Source organism: Pristiophorus japonicus, chromosome 8, assembly GCF_044704955.1.
Source record: "Pristiophorus japonicus isolate sPriJap1 chromosome 8, sPriJap1.hap1, whole genome shotgun sequence".
NCBI classification, from domain to species: Eukaryota; Metazoa; Chordata; class Chondrichthyes; family Pristiophoridae; genus Pristiophorus; species Pristiophorus japonicus.
This window is the reverse complement of record NC_091984.1, coordinates 9,397,295-9,421,336: the sequence shown is the minus strand read 5'-3', so window position 1 is coordinate 9,421,336 and position 24,042 is coordinate 9,397,295. Positions and strand designations below refer to the sequence as shown.

Genomic DNA, 24,042 nt, shown 5'->3' with positions numbered 1-24,042 from the left:
GGAAAGGGATACTGAGGTGAATGATCAGCCATGATCTTACTGAATGGTGGTGCAGGCTCGAAGGGCCGAATGGCCTACTCCTGCACCTATTTTCTATGTTTCTATGTTTATGTTTCTATTTTGGCCCATTGAGTCCACACAGGACAACCAAGAGCTACAGCCTAATCCCACTTTGCAGCTCTTGGTTCGTAGCCCTGTAGGTTACGGCACTTTAAGTGCAAATCTAAGTACCTTTTAAATGTGGTGAGGGTTCCTGCCTCTAACACACTTTCAGGTAGTGAGTTCCAGACCATCACTATCCTCTGGGTGAGGAACTTTCCCTTCATATCTTCCCAAAACCTCCCCCAAATTACTTTAAATCCATCATCATCATAGGCGGTCCCTCACGCGAGAATGACTTGTTTCCACTAGAGTTCACAGATGTTTCAAATGAAGGAGCCAATGTTCCAGTCCTGAACTCCAATTGAGGGGGTGGAAGAGGCCTGTGTGTGGATTTTTTTAACGTGTGATGACTGTTGCACATCAGTCACCACACAGGCTCAACAAAGCTAGGCCTTCATCCAATGGCAAGGGTTGAAGCATATACCTAGTACGCACACATATCGCAGTGTGGGCAGGCCCATGCTGCCCCTGGGCCCTCGGCTCTTATGGGCTCCATATTCTCATTCACCGCACCTTCGCCCACAATGTTCCAGGGCCCAGCGCTCCAGCTCTATTTATAGCCCCGACCTGCGGTTGTGTTCTCACACAGATCGGGTCAGCCCACAATGTTCCAGGGCCCGACGCTCCAGCTCTATTTATAGCCCCGACCTGCGGTGGTGTTCTCACACAGATCGGGCCAGCCCACAATGTTCCAGGTCCCGACGCTCCAGCTCTATTTATAGCCCCACCCTGCGGTGGTGTTCGCACAGAGGTCGGGATGGCCCACAAAATCTATGCCACTTGGTTGTTGACCCCTTTGCCAAGAGAAACAGGTCCTTCCTATCCACTCTATCCAGACCCCTCATAATTTTATACACCTCAATAAGGTCTCCGCTTAGCCTCCTCTGTTCCAAAGAAAACAGACCCAATGTTTCCTCATAGCCAAAAAGATAAAACAAAAATATTTTTATCTGCATGAACACAGCATTTGTAAAAAGATAGAAGAGTTAACGGCGCAAATAAATGTAAATGGGTATGATTTGATAGCCATTACAGAGACAAGGTTACAAGGTGACCAAGGCTGGGAACTGAATATTCATGAATATTTGACAATTTGGAAGCCTAGACAGAAAGGAAAAGGAGGTGGCGTAGCTCTATTAATACAGGATGAGATCAGTGCAGTAGTGAGAAATTATATTGGCTCAGAAGATCAAGATGTAGGGTGGATGGAGATAAGAAATAATAAGGGGATGAAGGCACTGGTGCAGGTAGTCTATAGATCCCCTAACAGTAGTTACACTGTTGGATGGAGTATAACTCAAGAAATAATGGAGGCATGTAAGAAAAGTACAGCAATAATCATGGGTAATTTTAATCTTCATATTGATTGGACAAATCAAATTGAGGAAGAGTTCATACAGTGTATCCTTGCGGAACCAACCAGGGAACAGGCTATCTTAGATCTGGTGCTGTGTAATGAACAGGATTTATAAATGATTTCATAGTAAAGGATCTTCTAGGAAAGAGTAATCATTGCATGGTTGAATTTCAAATTCAGTTGTAGGGTCAGAAAGTTGGATCTCAAACCAGTGTCCTGATTCTAATTAAAGGCGATTACAAAAGTATGAAAGTAGAGTTGGCTAAAGTGGACTGGGAAAATAGATTAACATGTAAGACATTTAAAAGCAATCGCAGATATTTAGGGAGCTACTTCATAACTCTCAACAAAAATATATTCTGGTGAGAAGGAAAGACTTTACCAGAAGGGAGAACCATCCGTGGTTTATTAAGGAAGTAAAGGATGGTATCAAATTGAAAACAATGGCGTACAAAGTTGCCAAGATTAATGGGAGGCCAGAGGAATGGGAATTTTATAAAACCAGCAAAGAACAACTTAAAAAGTAATAAAGAGAGGGAAGATAGATTATGAGAGTAAATTAGCAAGAAATATAAAAACAGAAAGTATGAGCTTCTACAAGTATATAAGAAGGAAGAGAGTAGCTATAGTAAATTTTGGTCCCTTAGAGGATGAGACTGGGGAATTAATAATGGGTAACATGAAAATAGCAGAGACTTTGAACAAATATTTTGTGTCAGACTTCACGGTAGAAGACAGTAAATACATCTCGATAATGGATAATCCAGGGGCTATATGGAGGGAGGAACTTAAAACAATCACTATCACGAAAGAAAAAGTACTCGGTAAAATAATAGGATTAAAGGTGCACAAATTCCCTGTACCTGATGGCTGGTATCCTAGGGTTTTAAAAGAAGTGGCTGCAGAGATAGTGGATGCATTGGTGATAATCGACCAAACTTCACTGGATTTAGGAGAGGTCCCTGCAGATTTGAAAACCACAAATGTAATGCCTCAATTTAAAAAAGGAGGCAGACAGAAAGCAGAAAACAATAGAGCAGTTAGCCTAACATCTTTCGTTGGGAAAATGCTGGAGTCCATTATTAAGGAAGCAGTAGCAGGACATTTGGAAAAGCACCATTCAGACAAGCAGAGTCAGAATGGTTTTATGCAAGGGAAATCATGTTTGACAAATTTGCTGCAGTTCTTTGAGGATGTAAACAGCAGGTTGGATAAGGGGGTACCAGTGGATGTGGTGTATTTGGATTTCCAGAGGGCATTTGATAAAGTGCCACATAAAAGGCTATTGAACAAGATAAAATCTCACGGGGTTGGGGATAATATATTAGCATGGATAGCGGATTAGAGAAATAGCAGAAAACAGAGAGTGGGGATAAATGGGTCATTTCCCGGTTGGCAAACAATAACTAGTGGGGTGCCACAGGGATCGGTGCTGGGGCCTCAAAAATTTACAATCTATATTAATGATTTGGATGACGGGATCGCATGCAATGTCGCCAAATTTGCTGATGATACAAAGATGGATGGGAAAGCAAGTTGTGAGGAGGACATGAACAATCTACAAAGGGATGTAGACAGGCTAAGTGAGTGGGCAATCATTTGGCAGATGGAGTATAATGTGGGAAAGTGTGAGGTTATCCACTTTGGCATGAAAAATAAAAAAGCAAATTATTATTTAAATAGAGCGAAATTACAAAATGCTGTAGTACAGAGGGTCCTGGGGCTAGATTTTCCACATTTTTTGCATGCTTAACTCCCATTTAATGTCCATTTATCGCTGAAATGACGTATAACGCCCAGATCTCGCCCATTTAGCCACAAAATTGAAACTGACAGGCATCTTTTGGACACTTATCGCCAAGCGTTACTTTCCCCATGTGCAAAACGACGGGAAAAAATAATACCGCCCACCCATCTTTTTGGGGCGGAATCATCAGAATGGGCGAAATCAACACCCACAATATTTCCCAGCGTTAGTTTCCGCTCAAGATTAAATAATACCGACCGCCCACTTTTTTTTGTCATAAAGATCACATTTTCCGAAACTAACGCCCAGGAGATCTGCCAGTGTCACTTTCTCCACCTCGCACACATATCGGTCACAATATCGCTCACACAAAAAAACGCCCAGGAAAAGTGGAACTAACCGGAACTAATCCCAGCGTTATGGACGCCATGTTCTACATCACATGTCACATCATTTAAAAGGCTGCTCTGCTTCCAGCTTGGGGGAGTTCGGATGTGCTCTGGAGTTCTTTGGAGTGGTTATGAACATCTGTACAAACATCTTTATCACATTGTGAACGATTGGAATTTAATAGGTGTCTTCGTCGGGATATTCATTCTTTGTGACTAATCGGTAGAAAACAGAAAGCTGTTGCAATGGGGCCTGTCCTTTCTCACCCTCTCTTGATGACCAATTACATGCTGCAGACTCCGTATCACCCTATCTCGGAACCAATGTGCCGCAGTCATCAGTGCGTACGCCCCCACACTCGATGTAATGGATTCGGCTAAAGAGGATTTTTATTCCAACCTCGAGACATCCTTGTCCTGTGTCCCCACAGGCGACAAATTGATCCTCCTGGGTGATTTTAATGCCAGGGTTGGCAAAGACACAGTCCTCTGGGGAGGTGTGATTGGCAGAGAGGGGGTAGGGAAAGGGAATTACAGCGGTACCCTACTCCTGACAAAATGTCTTGAACATGAACTCCTCATTACCAACACCCTGTTCTGCCAGAGAGACAAATACAAGGCATCATGGCTCCACCCTCGCTGCAAACACTGGCACCTGCTTGACTATGTCATCGTCCGAGCCAGGGATCGCAAGGATGTACTCATCACCCGCGCCATGACAGGAGCTGACGACTGCTGGACAGATCACCGTCTAATCCAACCCATCATCAACATTAACATTGCCCCAAAGCAGAGGGGACAGCAGAAGCAGTTCTGCAAAAAAGTTAATGCTGCGTCACTTAGAGACCCAGCTAAGAGAGCCCGATATAGCCAGCGCCTCACAGCTAATCTGGCATGCCTTGATGACCCTGAGATGCTGAATCCCCATCACACTTGGTCTGCCCGCCAGGCCTCTATAACCAGTGCCTGTGAAGAGACACTTGGTCACTCAACCTGAAAACATCAGGACTGGTTTGATGAAAATGATCAGGAGATCGAAGAACTAATAGATCGCAAGTGCAAAGCATTTCTGAGCCTCAAGCAACAGCCAACTCGGGAGCTGCAAAACATTACAGACGACTCAAGGCTCAGGTCCAACAAAACCTCGGGACCTAAAGAACAGATGTTGGATGGAGAAAGCACAGGAGATACAACAACTGGTCGACAGCCACGATATGCGAGGATTCTTCACTGCAGTCAAGGCCACCTACGGTCCAAACTCCCAAGGCCCCACCCCACTCCTGGCCAAGAACGGGGAAACACTCATCAAGGAAACTGAGGCTGTCAGGGCCCGATGGAAGGAGCACTTTCAAGATTTCCTCAATCAAGACTCTGCCTTTGACTCGAGTGTTCTCGATTCCATCCCGCAGCATGCCACCCGCCACCAGCTCAGTGAAACTCCAACATTGCACGAGGTTGGCAAAGCCATAAAACAGCTTAAGAATAACAAGGCTACGGGTGCGGATGGAATCCCTGCTGAGGCGCTAAAATACAGCAGAGAGGCGCTGTTGGCGCGGATACATGAACTCATCTCTCTCATCTGGAGGGAGGAGAGCATGCCGGGAGTTCTCAGAGATGTAGTGATTGTGGTCATCTTTAAAAAGGGGAGACAAGTCCGACTACGGCAACGACAGAAGAATCTCCCTGCTTTCAGCCACTGAGAAAGTTGCCGCTCGAGTTCTCCTCAATTGTCTTCTCTCAGTGGCCGAGGAGCTCCTCTCGGAATCACAATGCGGATTTCGTCCTCTTCGGGGCATAACTGACATGATCTTTGCAGTGCGCCAGTTCCACGCAAAATGCAGGGAGCAGCGCCAGCCTTTATACATGGCCTTTATCGATCTTACAAAGGTCTTTGACACTGTCAACCGTGAGGGTCTATGGAGCGTCCTCCTCCGTTTCAGATGCCCCCAAGAGTTTGTCAACATCCTTCGCCTGCTTCAGGATGATATGCAGGCCGTGATCCTCACCAACGGATCCATTACAGACCCAATCCACGTCCGGACCGGGGTGAAACAGGGCTGTGTTATTGCTCCAACACTCTTCTCAATCTTCCTCGCCGCCATGCTTCACCTCACAATCAACAAGCTCCCCGCTGGAGTGGAACTAAACTACAGAACCAGTGGGAAGCTGTTTAACCTACGCTGCCTCCAGGCCAGGTCCAAGATCACCCCAACCTCTGTCGTTGAGCTGCAATATTTGGACAATGCCTGTGTCTGCGCACATTCAGAGGCAGAACTCCAGGATATAGTCAATGTATTCACTGAGGCATATGAAAGCATGGGCCTTACGCTTAACATCCATAAGACTAATGTCCTTCACCAGCTTGTCATCGCCACACAGCACTGCCCTCCAATCATCAATCACCATTTACCATATCTCGGGAGCCTCTTACCAACAAAGGCAGACATTGATGCGGAGATTCAGCATCGCCTCCAGTGTGCCAGTGCAGCCTTCGGCCGCCTGCGGACAAGAGTGTTTAAAGACCAGGCCCTCAAATCTACCACCAAACTCATGGTTTACAGGGCTGTAGTAATACCCGCCCTCCTGTATGGATCTGAGACATGGACGATTTACAGAAGGCACCTCAAGTCGCTGGAGATATATCACCAATGATGTCTCCGCAAGATCCTGCAAATCTCCTGGGGCACCAACATCAGTGTCCTCGACCAGGCTAACATCCCCAGTATTGACGCACTGACCACATTCGATCAGCTTCACTGGGCAGGCCACATAGTACACATGCCAGATACGAGACTCCCTAAGTAAATGCTTTATACAGAGCTCCTTCGTGGTAAACGAGCCAAAGGAGGAGAGCGGAAACGTTATAAGGACACCCTCAAAGCCTCCCTGGTAAAGTGCGACATCACCACTGACACCTGGGAGACCCTGGCCGCAGACCGCCTGAGGCGGAGAAAGTCCATCCGGGAAGGCATTGTTTTCTTTGAGTCTCGACGCAAGGAGCATGAAGAGGCCAGGCACAGGCAGCAGAAGGAGCGCGCGGCAAACCAGCCCTACCAACCCCTTCCCCCGACGAGTGTCTGTCCCACCTGTAACAGGGTCTGTGCCTCTCGTATTGGACTGTTCAGCCATCAGAGAACTCACTTTGGGAGTTGAAGCAAGTCTTCCTCGATTCCGAGGGACTGCCTACGATGATGGCTGCAGACTCGAGATGACCGAAGGTATGCTCCACATCACTATGTGCCCAATGTAAGATGTGCCAGACTGATGAGGACCAGACGTTACACCCCCCGCAAGTACAGGGAGAAGCAGTCTTACCTCGACTTGCCCGACACTACCTGCCTTCAGTGACTGCGCTTCCACAAAGAGGTTATCACTGGGGTGTGCCAGCTCATAAGCGGAGATCTGCAGCCTGCCAGCAACATCAGTACTGCACTGTCCGTCGAGGTCAAAGTCACCGTGGCACTGTCGTTCTACACATCGGGTTCTTTTCAGGCCTCAGCTGGTGACATTTGTGATCTGTCTCAGCATGCCACACATTAATGCATTAGACAGGTCACTGAAGCCCTGTACACACGCAGGATGGACCTGATCAGCTTCCCTGTGACCAGGGAGGCTCAGACTGAGAGGGCTTTAGGATTCTCCCGAATTGCTAACTACCCCAAGGTTCAGGGAACAATAGACTGTACGCACATCGCGATGTAGGCACCTTTTCAGGATGCAGAGATTTTCAGGAACCGCAAGAGGTTCCACTCCCTGAACGTGCAACTCGTTTGTCAACCGCCAGCAAATTATAATGGCAATGAATGCAAAATTTCTGTTCAGCATCCATGATGCTCACATCCTGTGTGAGAGCACTGTAACTGACTTGTTTAACAATCAGCCACAAGGTCAATGCTGGATGCTTGGTGACAGAGGATATGGCCTTGCCACCTGATGACCCTCCTGCGTGACACCCACACCGAACCTGAGAGGCAATACAACGAGAGCCGCAGAGCCACTCTCAATATCATGGAGAAAACCATTGGAGTGCTTCAGCAGCGCTTCATTTGCCCGAACCACTCAAGAGGCGATCTCCAATACCCCCCTGAGCAGGTAACTCAATTCATGGTAGTGTGCTCCATGCTGCACAACTTGGCTATCAGGAGCGGAAAAGAATTGCCTGAAGAGTCTGACAGAGCAGCTCACCAGAGAGAGGAAGAGGAGGACGAGGAGGTGGATGCTGACATCGGCCCAGACAATCAGGCTGATGCTGAAGCCATGCCCCCGACCCCCCTGCCAACCTCATGAAAGGGCCTGTAGTGGCATGATCGCTGCAAGACTGTTATATCAGGAGCTCATCAATGCGCGCTTTTCCTGAAAGAACATTGGTGGTATTTACAAAGCTGACACACTGCTGTGTGTAGGTCATACATCAAAGGTGGGCATCACCTTCATGATAGTTAAAGTTTAAGTTGATTGAAGTTAAGTGTAATTATGCCCTTTTATGTTCAGGAATCACCAGTGTGTAATGGTGCAGCTATCTGAGACAATGCGAAACAAGGTCTTGTTAAATAAAAAAACATTTAAATCGAACATTGTCTGAAATTATAAGTATTTCTGTAAAAAGCATTCCTTCACCCCACCACCTCACTTCTCCTCCCCACCTCTGCCCCTTCCCCTTCCCCTCCAGACTCCAAGCCGCCTGGCCGAGGAGCACCTCAGGTGATGCTTCATTGCGGGAGGGGGGGGGAATGACGGCCGAACCGTTGCTCAGATATATACGGGAAAGGACAGTCCCAAGGTGGGAACGTGCTCCGAGCCAGAAGCAAGATGTTGCTCCTGGCTCTTCTGTGTCTTTTGCAATAGGGATGCGGCACCTTGGGGTGCAGTGCCGCGATCTGGGACCATTGAGAGTCCTCTGCCACCAGTGTTCCTGGCTACCAGCTCCAGGGCCTCCTCCATCCCTTCCATGTTATATAGAAACATAGAAACATAGAAAATAGGTGCAGGAGCAGGCCATCCGGCCCTTCGAGCCTGCACCACCATTCAATAAGATCATGGTTGATCATTCCTTCAGTACCCCGTTCCTGCTTTCTCTCCATACCCCTTGATCCCTTTAGCCGCAAGTGCCATATCTAACTCCCTCTTGAATATATCTAACGAACTGGCATCAACAACTCTCTGCGGTAGGGAATTCCACAGGTTAACAACTCTCTGAGTGAAGAAGTTCCTCCTCATCTCAGTCCTAAATGGCTTACCCCTTATCCGAAGACTATGTTCCCTGGTTCTGGACTTCCCCAACATCGGGAACATTCTTCCTGCATCTAACCTGTCCAATTTTTGTTGGACAAAAACTCAGTGCCAACTATGTTCTTGGTGCTTAGTAGACTTTTTACTGCTGGTGAATCTCCCTCGTACCTCGCACAACAGCCAAACAAGCACACATCACACAGCCACACACAATTTCAGTCCCTTTCAGCTCCCTCTCTCTGTGTCTCCTCTTCTGTGCATGTCAAGACGACCCTTGACCTCTTGAATCATGGGAATCGAGCGGTGCCAAGCCGTTGCTAAGGACAGCAACACTTTACGGCACACGGTCAGAGAGATTTAACGCTACTGCCCATTTCATATCACTCGCAGTAACGCCCAATTTCAAAAATGGAGACGAGGTGCTTTGAGAATTAGTGAGAAGCTGGCGATCTGAAAACCCATTTTTACCACCCACGTCGGAAATAATGCCCAATTGAACAAATACTTTGATTCTATCTTCATGAAGGAAGACACAAATAACCTTCCGGATGTATTAGGGAACCGAGGGTCTAGTGAGAAGGAGGAACTAAAGGATATCCTTATTAGGCAGGAAATTGTGCTAGGATGATTGATGGGATTGAAGGCTGATAAATCCCCAGGGCCAGATCTACATCCAGAGTACTTAAAGAAGTGGCCCTAGAAATAGTGGATGCATTGGTGATCATTTTGCAACAGTCTATCGACTCTGGATCAGTCCCTATGGACTGGAGGGTAGCTAATGTAACACTACTTTTTAAAAAAGGAGGGAGAGAGAAAACGGTTAATTATAGAACGGTTAGCCTGACATCAGTAATGAGGAAAATGTTGGAATCAATCATTAAGGATGAAAGAGCAGCGCATTTGGAAAGCAGTGATAGGATTTGTCCAAGTCAGCATGGATTTATGAAAGCGAAATCATGCTTGACAAATCCTCTGGAAATTTTTGAGTATGCAACTAGTAGAGTGGACAAGGGACAACCAGTGGCTGTGGCTTTTGACAAGGTCCCACACAAGAGATTGGTGTGCAAAATCAAAGCACATGCTATCGGTGGTAGTGTACTGACATGGATAGAGAACTGGTTGGCAGACAGGAAGCAGAGTCGGGACAAACGGGTCCTTTTCAGAATGGCAGGCAGTGACTAGTGGAGTGCCACAGGGATCAGTGCTGGGAACCCAGCTCTTTACAATATATATTAATGATTTGGATGAAGGAATTGAGTGTAATATCTCCAAATTTGCAGATGACACTCAACTGGGTGGCGGTGTGAGCTGTGAGGAGGACTCTAAGAGGCTGCTGGGTGACTTGGACAGGTTAGGCGAGTGGGCAAATGCATGGCAGATGCAGTATAATGTGGATAAATGTGAGTTTATCCACTTTGGGGGTAAAAACACGAAGGCAGAATATTATCTGAATGGTGGCAGATTCGGAAAAGGGGAGGTACAGCGAGACCTGGGTGTCATGGTTCATCAGTCATTGAAAGTGGGCATGCAGGTACAGCAGGCGGTGAAGAAGGCAAATGGTATGTTGGCCTTCATAGCTAGGGGGTTTGAGTATAGGAGCAGGGAAGTCTTACTGCAGTTGTACAGGGCCTTGGTGAGGCCTCACCTGGAATATTGTGTTCAGTTTTGGTTTCCTAATCTGAGGAAGGATGTTCTTGCTGTTGAGGGAGTGCAGCGAAGGTTCACCAGGGATGGCTGGACTGACATATGAGGAGAGACTGGATCAACTGGGCCTTTATACACTGGAGTTTAGAAGGATGAGAGGGGATCTCATAGAAACATATAAGATTCTGACGGGGCTGGACAGGTTATTGATGAAACGAACCTTAAAGACCAGGCTCTCGTTAATCCTCCCAGACATGCATGAAGTTGTTGAGGCTAAGCGTCAAAAGCTTACTGAGTACCATGACCGAAATTCGAGGGAGAGGTGGAATGAGATAGGGGACAAAGTGTTTGTGCTAAACTATGGCCGGGGTCCCAAATGGCTTGCCTGAGTAACAGACAAAGAGGGAAACAGACTACTGGTTGTACAAATGGACAATGGCCAAACCTGCCGGAGGCATATAGACCAAGTAAAAAGTAGATTCACTGGTAACACTGAAGAACCAGAGGCAGACTACAATGTGGAACTCACACCACACCTGGTGGACAGACACCAAGGCAAACAACTGAACCACAACTAAGACGCTCCACGCGAGAGCGCAGACCACCTGAGAGACTGAATCTATAAAGGCAATAAGACCTTGGGGGAGGGTGATGTCATGTATCTCACATTACTGTATATAACTGTATCTTACCATGCTATACATGACTGTAACTGGATATGATCTGCAACAATAAGCATAACTTACCACCAGGGGTGCACTTGCAGGAGACACTCCATATCTGTCCCACTGAGGTATATAAAGGGAGGTCTCAGGCAAGTGCAGCACTGGAGAGCTGGAATTAAAGGTGCAGGTCCTGAGTGACCTTGACTTCAGCATGTGTCTCGTGTAAGTCAGTACATTAGAGTCAGGACTTAACAGGTGGCAATAACACGAAAGCAGAATATTATCTGAATGGCGGCAGATTAGGAAAAGGGGAGGTGCAACGAGACCTGGGTGTCATGGTACATCAGTCATTGAAAGTTGGCATGCAGGTACAGCAGGTGGTGAAGAAGGCAAATGGTATGTTGGCCTTCATAGCTAGGGGATTTGAGTATAGGAGCAGGGAGGTCTTATTGCAGTTGTACAGGGCCTTGGTGAGGCCTCACCTGGAACATTGTGTTCAGTTTTGGTCTCCTAATCTGAGGAAGGACGTTCTTGCTATTGAGGGAGTGCAATGAAGGTTCACCAGACTGATTCACGGGCTGGCAGGACTTACATATGAGGGGAGACTGGATTGACTGGGCTTGTATTCACTGGAGTTTAGAAGGATGAGAGGGGATCTCATAGAAATATATAACATTCTGACAAGACAGGAGAGGTTAGATGCAGGAAGAATGTTCCCGATGTTGGGAAGTCCAGAACCGGGGGACATAGTCTAAGGATAAGGAGTAAGCCATTTAGGACTGAGATGAGGAGAAACTTCTTCATTCAGAAAGTTGTTAACCTGTGGAATTCCCTACCGCTGAGAGTTGTTGATGCCAGTTCATTGGATATATTCCAGAGGGAGTTAGATATGGCGGATCAAGGGATATGGAGGGAAAGCAGAAAATGTGTACTGAGGTGAATGATCAGCCATGATCTTATTGAATGGTGGTGCAGGCTTGAAGGGCCGAATGGCCTACTCCTGCACCTATTTTCTATGTTTCTATCTAGCCCCTGGAGGCCTTGTGCATGAAACATAAAGAGTTAGCATGCAGATACAGCAAGTAATCAGGAAGGCAAATGGAATGTTGGATTTTATTGCAAAGGGGATAGAGTATAAAAGCAGGGAAGTCCTGCTACAACATTAAAGGGTATTGGTGAGGCCATACTTAGAGCACTGCGCACAGTTTTGCTCTCCTTATTTAAGGAGGGATACACTTGCATTGGAGGCAGTTCAGAGAAGGTTCATTAGGTTGATTCCTCAGAAGAAGGGATTGACTTATGAGGAAAGGTTGAGCAGATTGGAATTCTCTGCCCCAGAGAGTTGTGGAGGCTAGGTCATTGAATATAAGGTATGATCGACAGATTTTTGGATAATAAGTGAGTGAAGGATTATGGGAGCGGACAGGGAAGTGGAGCCGAGCCCAAGATCAGATTAGCCATGATCTTATTAAATGGCGGAGCAGGCTCGAGGGGCCAAATGGCCTCCTCTTGCTCCTATTTCTTATGTTCTTATGTTTAACAGTATCATGAGTTCTGGATTTCATCCAGTCCAATGATATCACTTGCCACGCAAGTAGCAAACATTCCGAGAAACCAACCAGGTCGAGAGGAAGGAGAGGAGAACGTTGTATAGGTGTAAAAAGGGTGGGATTGGATGTATGTGATCCGCCTTACCATCTGGATCACATTCTCGCTTTCATTCCTTCCATCGCCACCAGCTTTCGACCTGAGTCACATTCTTCCCCCATCCCCACTGTGCTCTCCGTGCTATTTAATCTCCCCGTCCCCGAATTCCTGACCTCCTCTCACCCCTGAATTTTTGACCTCCTCTCCCCATCAAGGTCCTGATCTCCTCTCCCCACCAAGTTTCAGAACTCCTTTCCCTTCGCTCCAGTCCTTTCTCCTCCCCTTAAACCCTCTCCACTCCCTCTCTTTCATTAGACCATTCTTTCCCCACCTCTTTCTCTCCTCCCCCCCCCTCTCTGTATACCCCTCTCTCTCTACACCCCTCTCTCTCTCTTCACTCCCCTCTCCCTGTCTCCCACCTTCTCTCTCCCCTTCACTCTCCCTCTCTCTACCCTTCACCACTCTCTCTCATTCCCCTTCTCTCTCCCCATCTCTCTTTCTCCCCATCTCCCTCACCACCTTTCTCTCTCCCCTCCCCCTCTCTTCCACTCTCTCTTTCACTCCCTTTCACCGTATCTCTCTTCGATCCACCTCTCTCTCTCTTTCTCCCTCTCTCTCTCCCTTCCCCTCTCTCCTTCTCTTCTGCCAACAGCCCCCTCCGCCACCACACACTTCCCCCAATGGATCCAATGACCATCTCCTTCTCTCTCATTTCCCCTCTGTCTCTGGCTCTCTTCAGCAGCTGTCCCCACTCTGCCCCTGGCCACCAATGCAAACAGCGATCTTCTCCTTGAGGAGTGAAGTAAAGCGTGGCCCACAGTGCAGGTCACAACTGTTGGGTACTGTGCATTCACGGCTTTGGGAGAAACATAGAAACATAGAAAATAGGTGCAGGAGTAGGCCATTCAGCCCTTCGAGCCTGCACCGCCATTCAATAAGATCATGGCTGATCATTCCTTCAGTACCCTTTCCTGCTTTCTCTCCATACCCCTTGATCCCTTTAGCCGTAAGGGCCATATCGAACTCCTTCTTGAATATATCCGATGAACTGCCACCAACAACTCTCTGCGGCAGGGAATTCCACAGGTTAACAACTTTCTGAGTGAAGAAGTTTCTCCTCAACTCATTCCTAAATGGTCTACCCCTTATCCTTAGACTGTGTCCCCTGGTTCTGGACTTCCCCAACATCGGGTACATTCTTCCCGCATCGAACCTGTCCAGCCCCGTCAGAATCTTATATGTTTCTAGGAGATCCCCTCTCATCTTTCTAAACTCCAGTGTATAAAGGCTCAGTGGATCCAGTTTCTCCTCATGTCAGTCCAGCCATCCCTGGAATCAGTCTGGTGAACCTTTGCTGCACTCCCTCAAAAGTAAGAACGTCCTTCCTCAGATTAGAAGACCAAAACTGAACACAATATTCCAGGTGAGACCGCACCAAGGCCCTGTACAACTGCAGTAAGACTTCCCTGCCCTTATACTAAAATCGCCTAGTGTGAAGGCCAACATACCATTTGCCTTCTTCAACACCTGCTGTACCTGCATGCCAACTTTCAATGAATGATGAACTATGACACCCAGGTCTCGCTGCACCTCCCCTTTTCCTAATCTGCCGCCATTCAGTTAATGTTCTGCCTTCGTGTTTTTACCCCCAAAGTGGATAACCTCACATTTATACTGCATCTGCCATGCATTTGCCCACTCGCCTAACCTGTCCAAGTCACCCTGCAGCCTCTTAGAGTCCTCCTCACAGCTCACACCGCCACCCAGTTGAGTGTCATCTGCAAACTTGGAGATATTACACTCAATTCCTTCATCCAAATCATTAATATATATTGTAAAGAGCTGGGGTCCCAGCACTGATCCCTGTGGCACTCCACTAGTCACTGCCTGCCATTCTGAAAAGGACCCGTTTATCCCGACTCTCTGCTTCCTGTCTGCCAACCAGTTCTCTATCCACGTCAGTACATTACCCCCAATACCGTGTGCTTTGATTTTGCACACCAATCTCTTGTGTGGGACCTTGTCAAAAGCCTTTTGAAAGTCCAATTACACCACATCCACTGGTTCCCCCTTGTCCACCCTACCAGTTACATCCTCAAAAAATTGCAGAAGGTTTGTCAAGCATGATTTCCCTTTCATAAATCCATGCTGACTTGGTCCAATCCTGTCACTGTTTTCCAAATGCGCTGCTATTTCATCCTTAATGATTGATTCCAACATTTTCCCCACTACTGATGTCAGGCTATAATTGCCCGTTTTCTCTCTCCCTCCTTTTTTAAAAAGCGCTGTTACATTAGCTACCCTCCAGTCGATAGGGACTGATCCAGAGTTGATAGACTGTTGCAAAATGATCACCAATGCATCCACGATTTCTAGGGCCACTTCTTTTAAGTACTCTAGGATGTAGACTATCAGGCCCCAGGGATTTATCAGCTTTCAATCCCATCAATTTCCCCAACACAATTTCCTGCCTAATAAGGATATCCTTCAGTTCCTCTTCTCACTAGACCCTCGGTCCCCTTGTACATCCGGAAGGTTATTTGTATCTTCCTTAGTGAAGACAGAACCAAAATATTTGTTCAATTGGTCTGCCATTTCTTTGTTCCCCATTATAAATTCACCTGAATCTGATTGCAAGGGACCTACGTTTGTCTTCACTAATCTTTTTCTCTTCACATATCTACAGAAGCTTTTGCAGTCAGTTTTTATGTTCCCAGCAACCTTCCTCTCATACTCTAATTTCCCCCTCTGTATTAAACCCTTTGCTCCTCTGCTCAATTCTAAATTTCTCCCAGTCCTCAGGTTTGCTGCTTTTTCTGGCTAATTTATATGCCTCTTCCTTGGATCTAACACTATCCTTAATTCCCCTTCTTAGCCACGGTTGAGCCACCTTCCCTGTTTTATTCTTACTCCAGACAGGGATGTACAACTGTTGAAGTTCATCCATGTGATCTATAAATGTTTGCCATTGCCTATCCACTGTCAACCCTTTAAGTGTCATTTGCCAGTCTATTCTAGCCAATTCACGCCTCATACCGTCGAAGTTAGCTTTCCTTAAGTTTCGGACCCTGGTTTCTGAACTAACTGTGTCACTCTCCATCTTAATAAAGAATTCTACCATATTATGGTCACTCTTCCCCAAGGGGCCTCGCACAACAAGGTTGCTAATTAGTCCCTTCTCATTGCACATCACCCAGTCTAGGATGGCCAGCTCTCTAGTTGGTTCCTCGACATATTGATCAAGAAAACCATCCTTAATACAATCCAGGAAATCCTCCTCTACCGCATTGCTGCCAGTTTGGTTAGCCCAATCTATATGTAAATTAAAGTCGCCCATGATAACTGCTGTACCTTTATTGCATACATCCCTTATTTCTTGTTTGATGCTGTTCCCAACCTCACTACGACTGTTTGGTGGCCTGTACACAACTTCCACCAGCTTTTTCTGCCCTTTGGTATTCCGTAGCTCCACCCACACCGATTCCACATCATCAAAGCCAATGTCCCTCCTTACTATTGCATTAATTTCCTCTTTAAACAGCAACGCCACCTGCCTCCTTTTCCTCTCTGCCTATCCTTCCTAAATGTTGAATACCTCTGGATGTTGAGTTCCCAGCTTTGGTCACCCTGGAGCCATGTCTCTGTGATGCCAATTACATCATATCCATTAACTGCTATCTGCGCAGTTAATTCGTCCACCTTATTCTGAATACTCCTCACATTGAGGCACAAAGCCTTCTGGCTTGTCTTTTTAATACATCTTGACCCTTTAGAATTTGTCTGCAATGTTGCCCTTTTTGTTTTTTGCCTTGGGATTCCCTGCCTCCACTTTTACTCTTCTCCTTTTTATCTTTTGCCTCTGTCTCCCTTTTATTTCCCTCTGCCTCCCTACATAGGTTCCCGTCCCCCTGCCATATTAGTTTAACTCCTCCCCAACAGCACTAGCAAACACTCCCCATAGGACATTGGTTCTGGTCCTGCCCAGCTGCAGACCGTCCGGTTTGTACTGGTCCCACCTCCCCCAGAACCGGTTCCAATGCCCCAGGAATTTGAATCCCTCCCTTCTGCACCACTCCTCAAGCCACGTATTCATCTGAGCTATCCTGCGATTCCTACTCTGACTAGCACGTGGCACTGGTAGCAATCCTGAGATTACTACTTTTGAGGTCCTACTTTTTAATTTAGCTCCTAGCTCCCTAAATTCGTCTCGGAGGACCTCATCCCGTTTTTTACCTGTATTGTTGGTACCTATGTGCACCATGACAACTGACTATTCACCCTCCCTTTTAAGAATGTCCTGCACTCGCTCCGAGACATCCTTGACCCTTGCACCAGGGAGTCTCGGTTGCGGCCGCAGAAACGCCTATCTATTCCCCTTACAATCGAATCCCCTATCACCATAGCTCTTCCACTCTTTTTCCTGCCCTCCTGTGCAGCAGAGCCACCCACGGTACCTTGAACTTGGCTGCTGCTGTCCTCCCCTGATGAATCATCCCCCTCAACTGTACCCAAAGCGAGGTATCTGTTTTGCAGGGGGATGTCCGCAGGGGACCCCTGCACTACCTCCCTTGCACTGCTCTTCCTGTTGGTCACCCATTTACTATCTGGCTGTGCACCCTTTAGCTGCTGTGAGACCAACTTGCTCAACGTGCTATTCACGTCATTCTCAGCATCGTGGATGCTCCAGAGTGAATCCACACGCAGCTCCATTGCCGTAATGCGGTCTGTCAGGAACTGCAGATGGATACACTTCTCACACACGTAGTCGTCAGGGACACCGGAAGCGTCCCTGAGTTCCCACATCGTACAGGAGGAGCATAACACGTGTCCGAGCTGTCCTGCCATGACTTACCCTTAGAATAACTTAATTTGGCAACAACAATGCTAAAGGTTACTTACCGATAAAGAAAAGAGAACGAAAAACTACTTACCAATCACCAGCCAATCACTTACCCCCTTGGCTGTGACGCCACCTTTCGCTTTCTTTCTACTTCATTTTTGCCTTCTCCCTGCATCTGCACCAGCTGGGCCTTTATAGGCCTCTGACCCCGGACTCACGCCTCACCACGATCACGAACTCCCGCTGCCTCTCGCGGCCTTTATAGGCCTCTGACCCCGGACTCACGCCTCTCCACGATCACGAACTCCCGCTGCCTCTAGCGGCCTTTATAGGCCTCTGACCCCGGACTCACACCTCTCCACGATCACGAACTCCCGCTGCCATTCGCAGCCTTTATAGGCCTCCGACCCCGGACTCACGCCTCTCCACGACCATGAACTCCCGCTGCCGCACGCGGCCTTTATAGGCCTCTGACCCCGGACTCACGCCTCTCCACGACCATGAATTCTCGCTGCCTCTCGCGGCCTTTATAGGCCTCTGACTCCGGACTCATGCCTCTCCATGACCATGAACTCCCGCTGCCTCTCGCGGCCTTTATAGGCCTCCGACGTCCCCAGACTCTTGCCTCTCACCAACCACGAACTCCCGCTGCCTCTCGTGGCCTTTATAGGCCTCCGACATTCCCGGACTCTCGCCTCTCACCGACCAAAGTATCATTTGCCAGTCTAATCTAGCCAATTCACGCCTCATACCGTCAAAGTTATCTTTCCTTAAGTTCAGGACCCTAGTTTCTGAATTAACTTTGTCACTCTCCATCCCAATAAAGAATTGTACCATATTATGGTCACTCTTCCCCAAGGGGCCTCGCACAAAAAGATTGCTAATTAGTCCCTTCTCATTATATATCACCCAGTCTAGGATGGCCAGCTCTCTGGTTGGTTCCTCAACATATTGGTCTAGAAAACCATCCCTAATACACTCCAGGAAATCCTCCTCCACCACATTGCTACCAGTTTGGTTAGCCCAATCAATATGTAGATTAAAGTCGCCCTTGATTACTGCTGTACCTTTATTGCACACATCCCTTATTTCTTGTTTGATGCTGTCCCCAATCTCACTACTACTATTTGGTGGCCTGCACACAACTCCTTTGGTATTCCGTAGCTCCACCCATACCGATTCCGCATCATTCCAGCTAATGTCCTTACTTACAATTGCATTAATTTCCTCTTTAACCAGCAACGCCACCCCGCCTCCTTTTCCTTTCTGTCTATCCTTCCTAAATGTTGAATATCCCTGGATGTTGAGTTCCCAGCCTTGGTCACCCTGGAGCTATGTCTCCGCGATGCCAATCACATCATATCCATTAACTGCTATCTGCGCAGTTAATTCGTCCACCTTATTCCGAATACTCCTCGCATTGAGGCACAGAGCCTTCAGGCTTGTCTTTTTAACACCCTTTGCCCCTTTAGAATTTGTCTGTAATGTGGCCCTTTTTGCTTTTTGCCTTGGGTTTCTCTGCCCTCCACTTTTACTATTCTCCTTTCTATCTTTTGCTTCTGACTCCATTTTGTTTCCCACTGTCTCCCTGCCTAGGTTCCCATCCCCCTTCCATATTAGTTTAACTCCTCCCCAACAGTGTGCATGTGCAGAAAGGGATCGAGTGCGCATTGGTGGCACCGGGATACCGCGAGCATATGCAGAAGGCCACAAAGATGTTCGTTAGATACTCACGGTGACTGAATATAGCAGATTAAGGGCTGCTCTAATTGATGAATTTAACATGATCAAAGGAGCTGATTGGGTAGATAGAGAGAAAGTAATTGCACTGGAGGGTGAAGTCCTGAACAATGCACTTCGGGGTTGGCTTTAATGGAATACAATATTAAATAACATGGATAAGGTAAGTCCAGAGACTAAGCCAATGGATGTAAATGGAAATTGGTGAAAAGTAAACATGGAACAGAAATTTAAAAAGTGAAGATTTTGAAATAGTGCACAAAGCAAACCAACAGAGGCAAAAACACTGGGCTATTCCAAAATACAATTAGATGTCCTGATGAGACTATTAATGTACCAGATGGATGAGTTTCAGGTGAATTGATTCTACTCCCATTTCTTGTGCAATGCAAACTGACCATTTCACCTTACCTCAAAAAAGTGCTTGCAAGTATAGTCATAACCAAACAATGCAAGTCCCAACACGAGCTTTCTGGATTCAATACCCAGATTGATATAAGCGGACAGACCTAAATGGGCAAAAAACAACAATGAGTTTCTTAACATTGATATAGAGCAGGTAGACCCTGAACCTGAACATCTTATTGTACATACCTGATACAACCTGGTGATAAGGAGCATTTGACATTGCAAAACACTCATTCATAGTTTCCTCATGCATATCATAGGATTTCACAATCAAAAAGTCACAATGTTTTGCAATTGTAGCAAAGTCATAGCATTGGCCCTCTATGCAGTTTGGAGACCAAGGCACAGTAAATGTGATCTAAGGGCCAAAGAATAACACGAAGAAGTTAATTAGTAGCACTTTAGGTTAACAAGATATTAATCATGTTTAGTACCTCATCATTCACCCAAATTCTTCCGACAATTTTTCTGTCAATTATCTCTCCTCTCCTCGAGGCATCAAGTTGTGACCAAATTGCAATCGCAAAACTACCGGCCATGCTCCAATACCTGATCAAAGTGATGTAAGAAATTGTGAATTGGAAGAAATAACTTGAGACCAAGATGTCCCTTCAGATTGGTGTTAGAATAAAGGATTAATTCCCTGGTTCAATAGCCAAAGTGACTTGAACAGCGTGAACATCAATAACTGATAACAGGCAGCTTCAAACATCTGAAGGCCAAGAATGGAATGTCTGACTCCAACCTTGGGAGGATGTGAAGAGGGGGGTTTCACCCAAGAGTTGAGACAAAGAACCCGACATACAATAGGTTAAATGGTCCTGTCCGTATCCTACACCAGGTCCATCCCTAAAAAGAATTAAAAAGAAAGACCCAGAAGGCATTTCAGGGCAGACGGTGAAGAAAAGAACTGTTCGTACCACCAGCCGTCTGTGCGATCGGGACTAATAACAACTATTTATCACGGTCGTAGGTCTACTATGTCTGTCCTGATTGTGTGTTGTGTTTGACTATATTTGAACTATCAATTCATTTGCCTTATAACTCCTAAGACCCTTTGGGTATCTGTGAGTGACCTGTGATCCTGAATCTTACAGTGATCACATTTGATCACGTGAGGCCAGACATTAATAGGTCGAAATTCGCTACCAGTGTTTTTGAGACGGGGTCACCGCTTGAGTGCTGATTTTACCGCCAGGCATTAGGTGCAGGCTCTAACGACCAAATTCAGTTTTTACACCCAAAGGTGGCAGAGCAGCGCTGAAAAGTGGCGTTGCACACACATCCTCGGGCGGAGGCTCAGGAGGCTACCGCCATGCTCGGAGAAACAAGCGGAAGAAAAGGGAAGGAAAAGTAAATTACTAAAAGTTCTCCAATCCACACACACACATTTCCCCACTCTTAAAACTAATGAAATCATGCAGAAATAAATAAAGAGAAAAAAGTACCTTCCTTTCTCGGCGATTCCCCTCATAACTGCTCTTGAACCACCACTTTTTTCAGGCTGTACGGCAGCAGTTCAAAGCAAATATCCCGACAGAGCCATTGTTTGCTGATGATGTCACTACGTGGGTGGCGTTAGCTGGCTCAGTGTTGCCTCTTGGTGTCTCTGCCAAAGAGCCTACTCTATTTCAGCCGGGCCGTGGACGCCACTTAACGATGATGGGAGGCTGTTGCCGGCCGTTTGCCACCTACCGCCGGTGGTAACGGGCGGCATCCACAACCAAATATCGACCCCTGAGTGCTGGCAGGATATTAGACTGTGAGGGGAGGAGCAAAGCAGTTGGTGTCCTTGCCCAACATCTGCACTGCAGTTTCAGCGGGTGGTTCCAGATAGCAATCAGATGATTCATTTGACCCAGTGGCACGAGGGGCAAATTTTTCCCTCCAATATTCCAGCTGCGAATGGACCATGGGCTAGACTTTCCACTTTTGTGCAGATCGCCCAAAAATGGTCGTTATTTCCAGCGTGGGCGAAAAAATGGGTTTTGAGATCGCCGGATTATCGCCCATTTTCAAAACCCGAACTTTCCATTTTTGAAAATGGGCGTTACCGCGAGCTAGCTGAAATGGGCGTTAGCGTTACATTTTTTTGACCTTCTGCCGTAAAGTGTCACTGACCAGAGCAACAGCATGGTAACGCTCATTTCCCACGTTTCAGGAGGTCAGGGGTCATCATTACATGCGCAGAAGAGGAGGCAGAGTGAGAGGGAGCAGAGAGGAACTGAAACATGTGTGGGTGTGGTGTGTGCTTGTTTGGCTGTTTTGGGAGGCAGGAGTGAGATTTACCAGCAGCAAAAAGCCTACTAAGCACAAAGACGGTAGTTGGCACCGAGTTTTTGTGGAACAAATAATATTTAACTTGGAAGGAATGGAGGAAGTGACCTAGCACAGTATGGAGACTGACGCTGGTGAAAACAGTGAGCTGGGAGAGGAACAATTGGGAGGACAAAAAAGAGCGAGGAAGTTCTCGGATGAGGCAAATGCATCCCTCATGCAGGAGGTCAAGTCACGCTGGGGTCAATTGACCCAGGGAGGGCATGGGACGCCCACCCCAAAGGCCTACCAGAAGATATGGCCGAGATAGCCGAGGTGGTCTTGTCGATGACCAACGAGGTGCGTGATGGCAACCAAACCTGCAAGCGACGGAACGACCTTGTCGGATCCACCACAGTAAGTATTACATTTATTTACAAGTACTTATATATTTCTATAATTGGAATTGTAAGTGTAATGAGTGATTAAAATCAGATGTGATGTCTTGCACTTATACCGGGAAGATTACTCAAAGCCTGCGGTCACGGTGTATGTCGTTAGGTAAAGAATGATCATTTTCATTATAATAATGATTACATCTGTCGGGTATGTGTTGTATCAGTCTCTGTGACAGTACCTAGCAATAATATCACGCAATGATCTCATGCCATGTCGTGCTGTTGTTACCTTTTATAGAAGTAGCTTTCGAGGAATAGGGCCGAGCAGAGTTTAACGTGTGGGGGGGGCGACCTCACTGAAATCAAGGAGTGGATGTTGGCACTAGTGGGGAGCCACCCCCCGGTCGGTCACGCAAGCAGCAGCAGAGCCTGATGTGATGCCACGTGAGTAAAGTATACATCATTGTGTGATGTAAAGTCAATAGATGCCACACACACTCATATCCGACCAATATTATATGATCGATGAATCATAAAATTCTTGTCTAAATAATGATGTCCTCATGAGAATCATTGCATTGCAGAATTTGGTGATAGTCATGAAATGTGATGTCTTGATGATCTTGATAGTGGTGTTTTTGTCGTGGATATGCTGTGTGTAGTGATAGACTCACCATGTGCCCCTAGCACCCCCTTCTCCTCTAATAACCTCATTTATGTTTCGCAGCTCAGCCAGCAGCACGGCCCCAGGCAAGGCCACAGAGGCCAGAAGGTGAGGGCGCGGGGCCGGACTCACCGGACGATCCTCCATCTGGTGCTGAGGAGCACCGATACTCACCCGTGCACCTGCCGGGTCCCTTCTCAACAGATGACAGTGCTGACTTTGAGGAGCCTGCATCCCCAACTTCCATATTCCATTCGACACTAATGACATTTAGTACTCCCGCGGCCATTCGCACATCCAACATGGAGGTACCGGGCCCAAGCAACTTGCCACAGGGCGCCCCAGGTGTCTCCAGGATGGCGCCGACCAAGCGGAGGTTGGTTATACGTGGCAGGTCTGCACCACGAGCAGCAGATCTGAGCAGGGACATGGTAGACTTGTCTAGGAGGAGTGTTGACATAGGTCAGCAGATCCAACAAATAATGGGGGGCAAATCCCTCCAGCTGGCCAGCATGTCCGCCACTATGATGGCGTACATGCCACAGCTGGTGGAGGCCATGGAGCCAATAGCCAGGAACACTGATGGCGGAGGCCTCCCAGTGGTCCCGGAGCACGGCACTGCGCCCCAAAGTGCCGTACCCCCAATGCCAATGACACATGAGAGCCAGGACGAAGATATTGCTTTTGGCCCGGAGGACATTCCCACCTCGGGACCGTCCTCTCCCGTATCCGTCCAAGCAGCGGTTCTGCCGTCATCCCCCCCAATGAAGCAGCACCTGAGGAGCTCCTCAGCCAGGCTGCTTGGAGGCAGGAGGGGAAGGGGAAGGGTAGAGGTGTGGAGTAGAAGTGGAGGGGGGAAAGGAAAGTGAGGTGCAGGTGTTGTCTTGGGCATATTT

General features: G+C 47.3%; 1 protein-coding gene across 1 annotated transcript in view; it reads right to left on the bottom strand.

The window, feature by feature from the left end:
- Positions 1–24,042, bottom strand: part of LOC139268341 (di-N-acetylchitobiase-like) — a 69,344-nt gene that overhangs the window by 24,657 nt on the left and 20,645 nt on the right. The window contains exons 5-6 of the mRNA XM_070886423.1: positions 20,015–20,186; positions 19,832–19,929 (exon numbers count right to left, since the gene is read on the bottom strand). Coding sequence (XP_070742524.1) covers positions 19,832–19,929; positions 20,015–20,186 — 270 coding nt within the window. The remainder of the gene's footprint in view (positions 1–19,831; positions 19,930–20,014; positions 20,187–24,042) is intronic.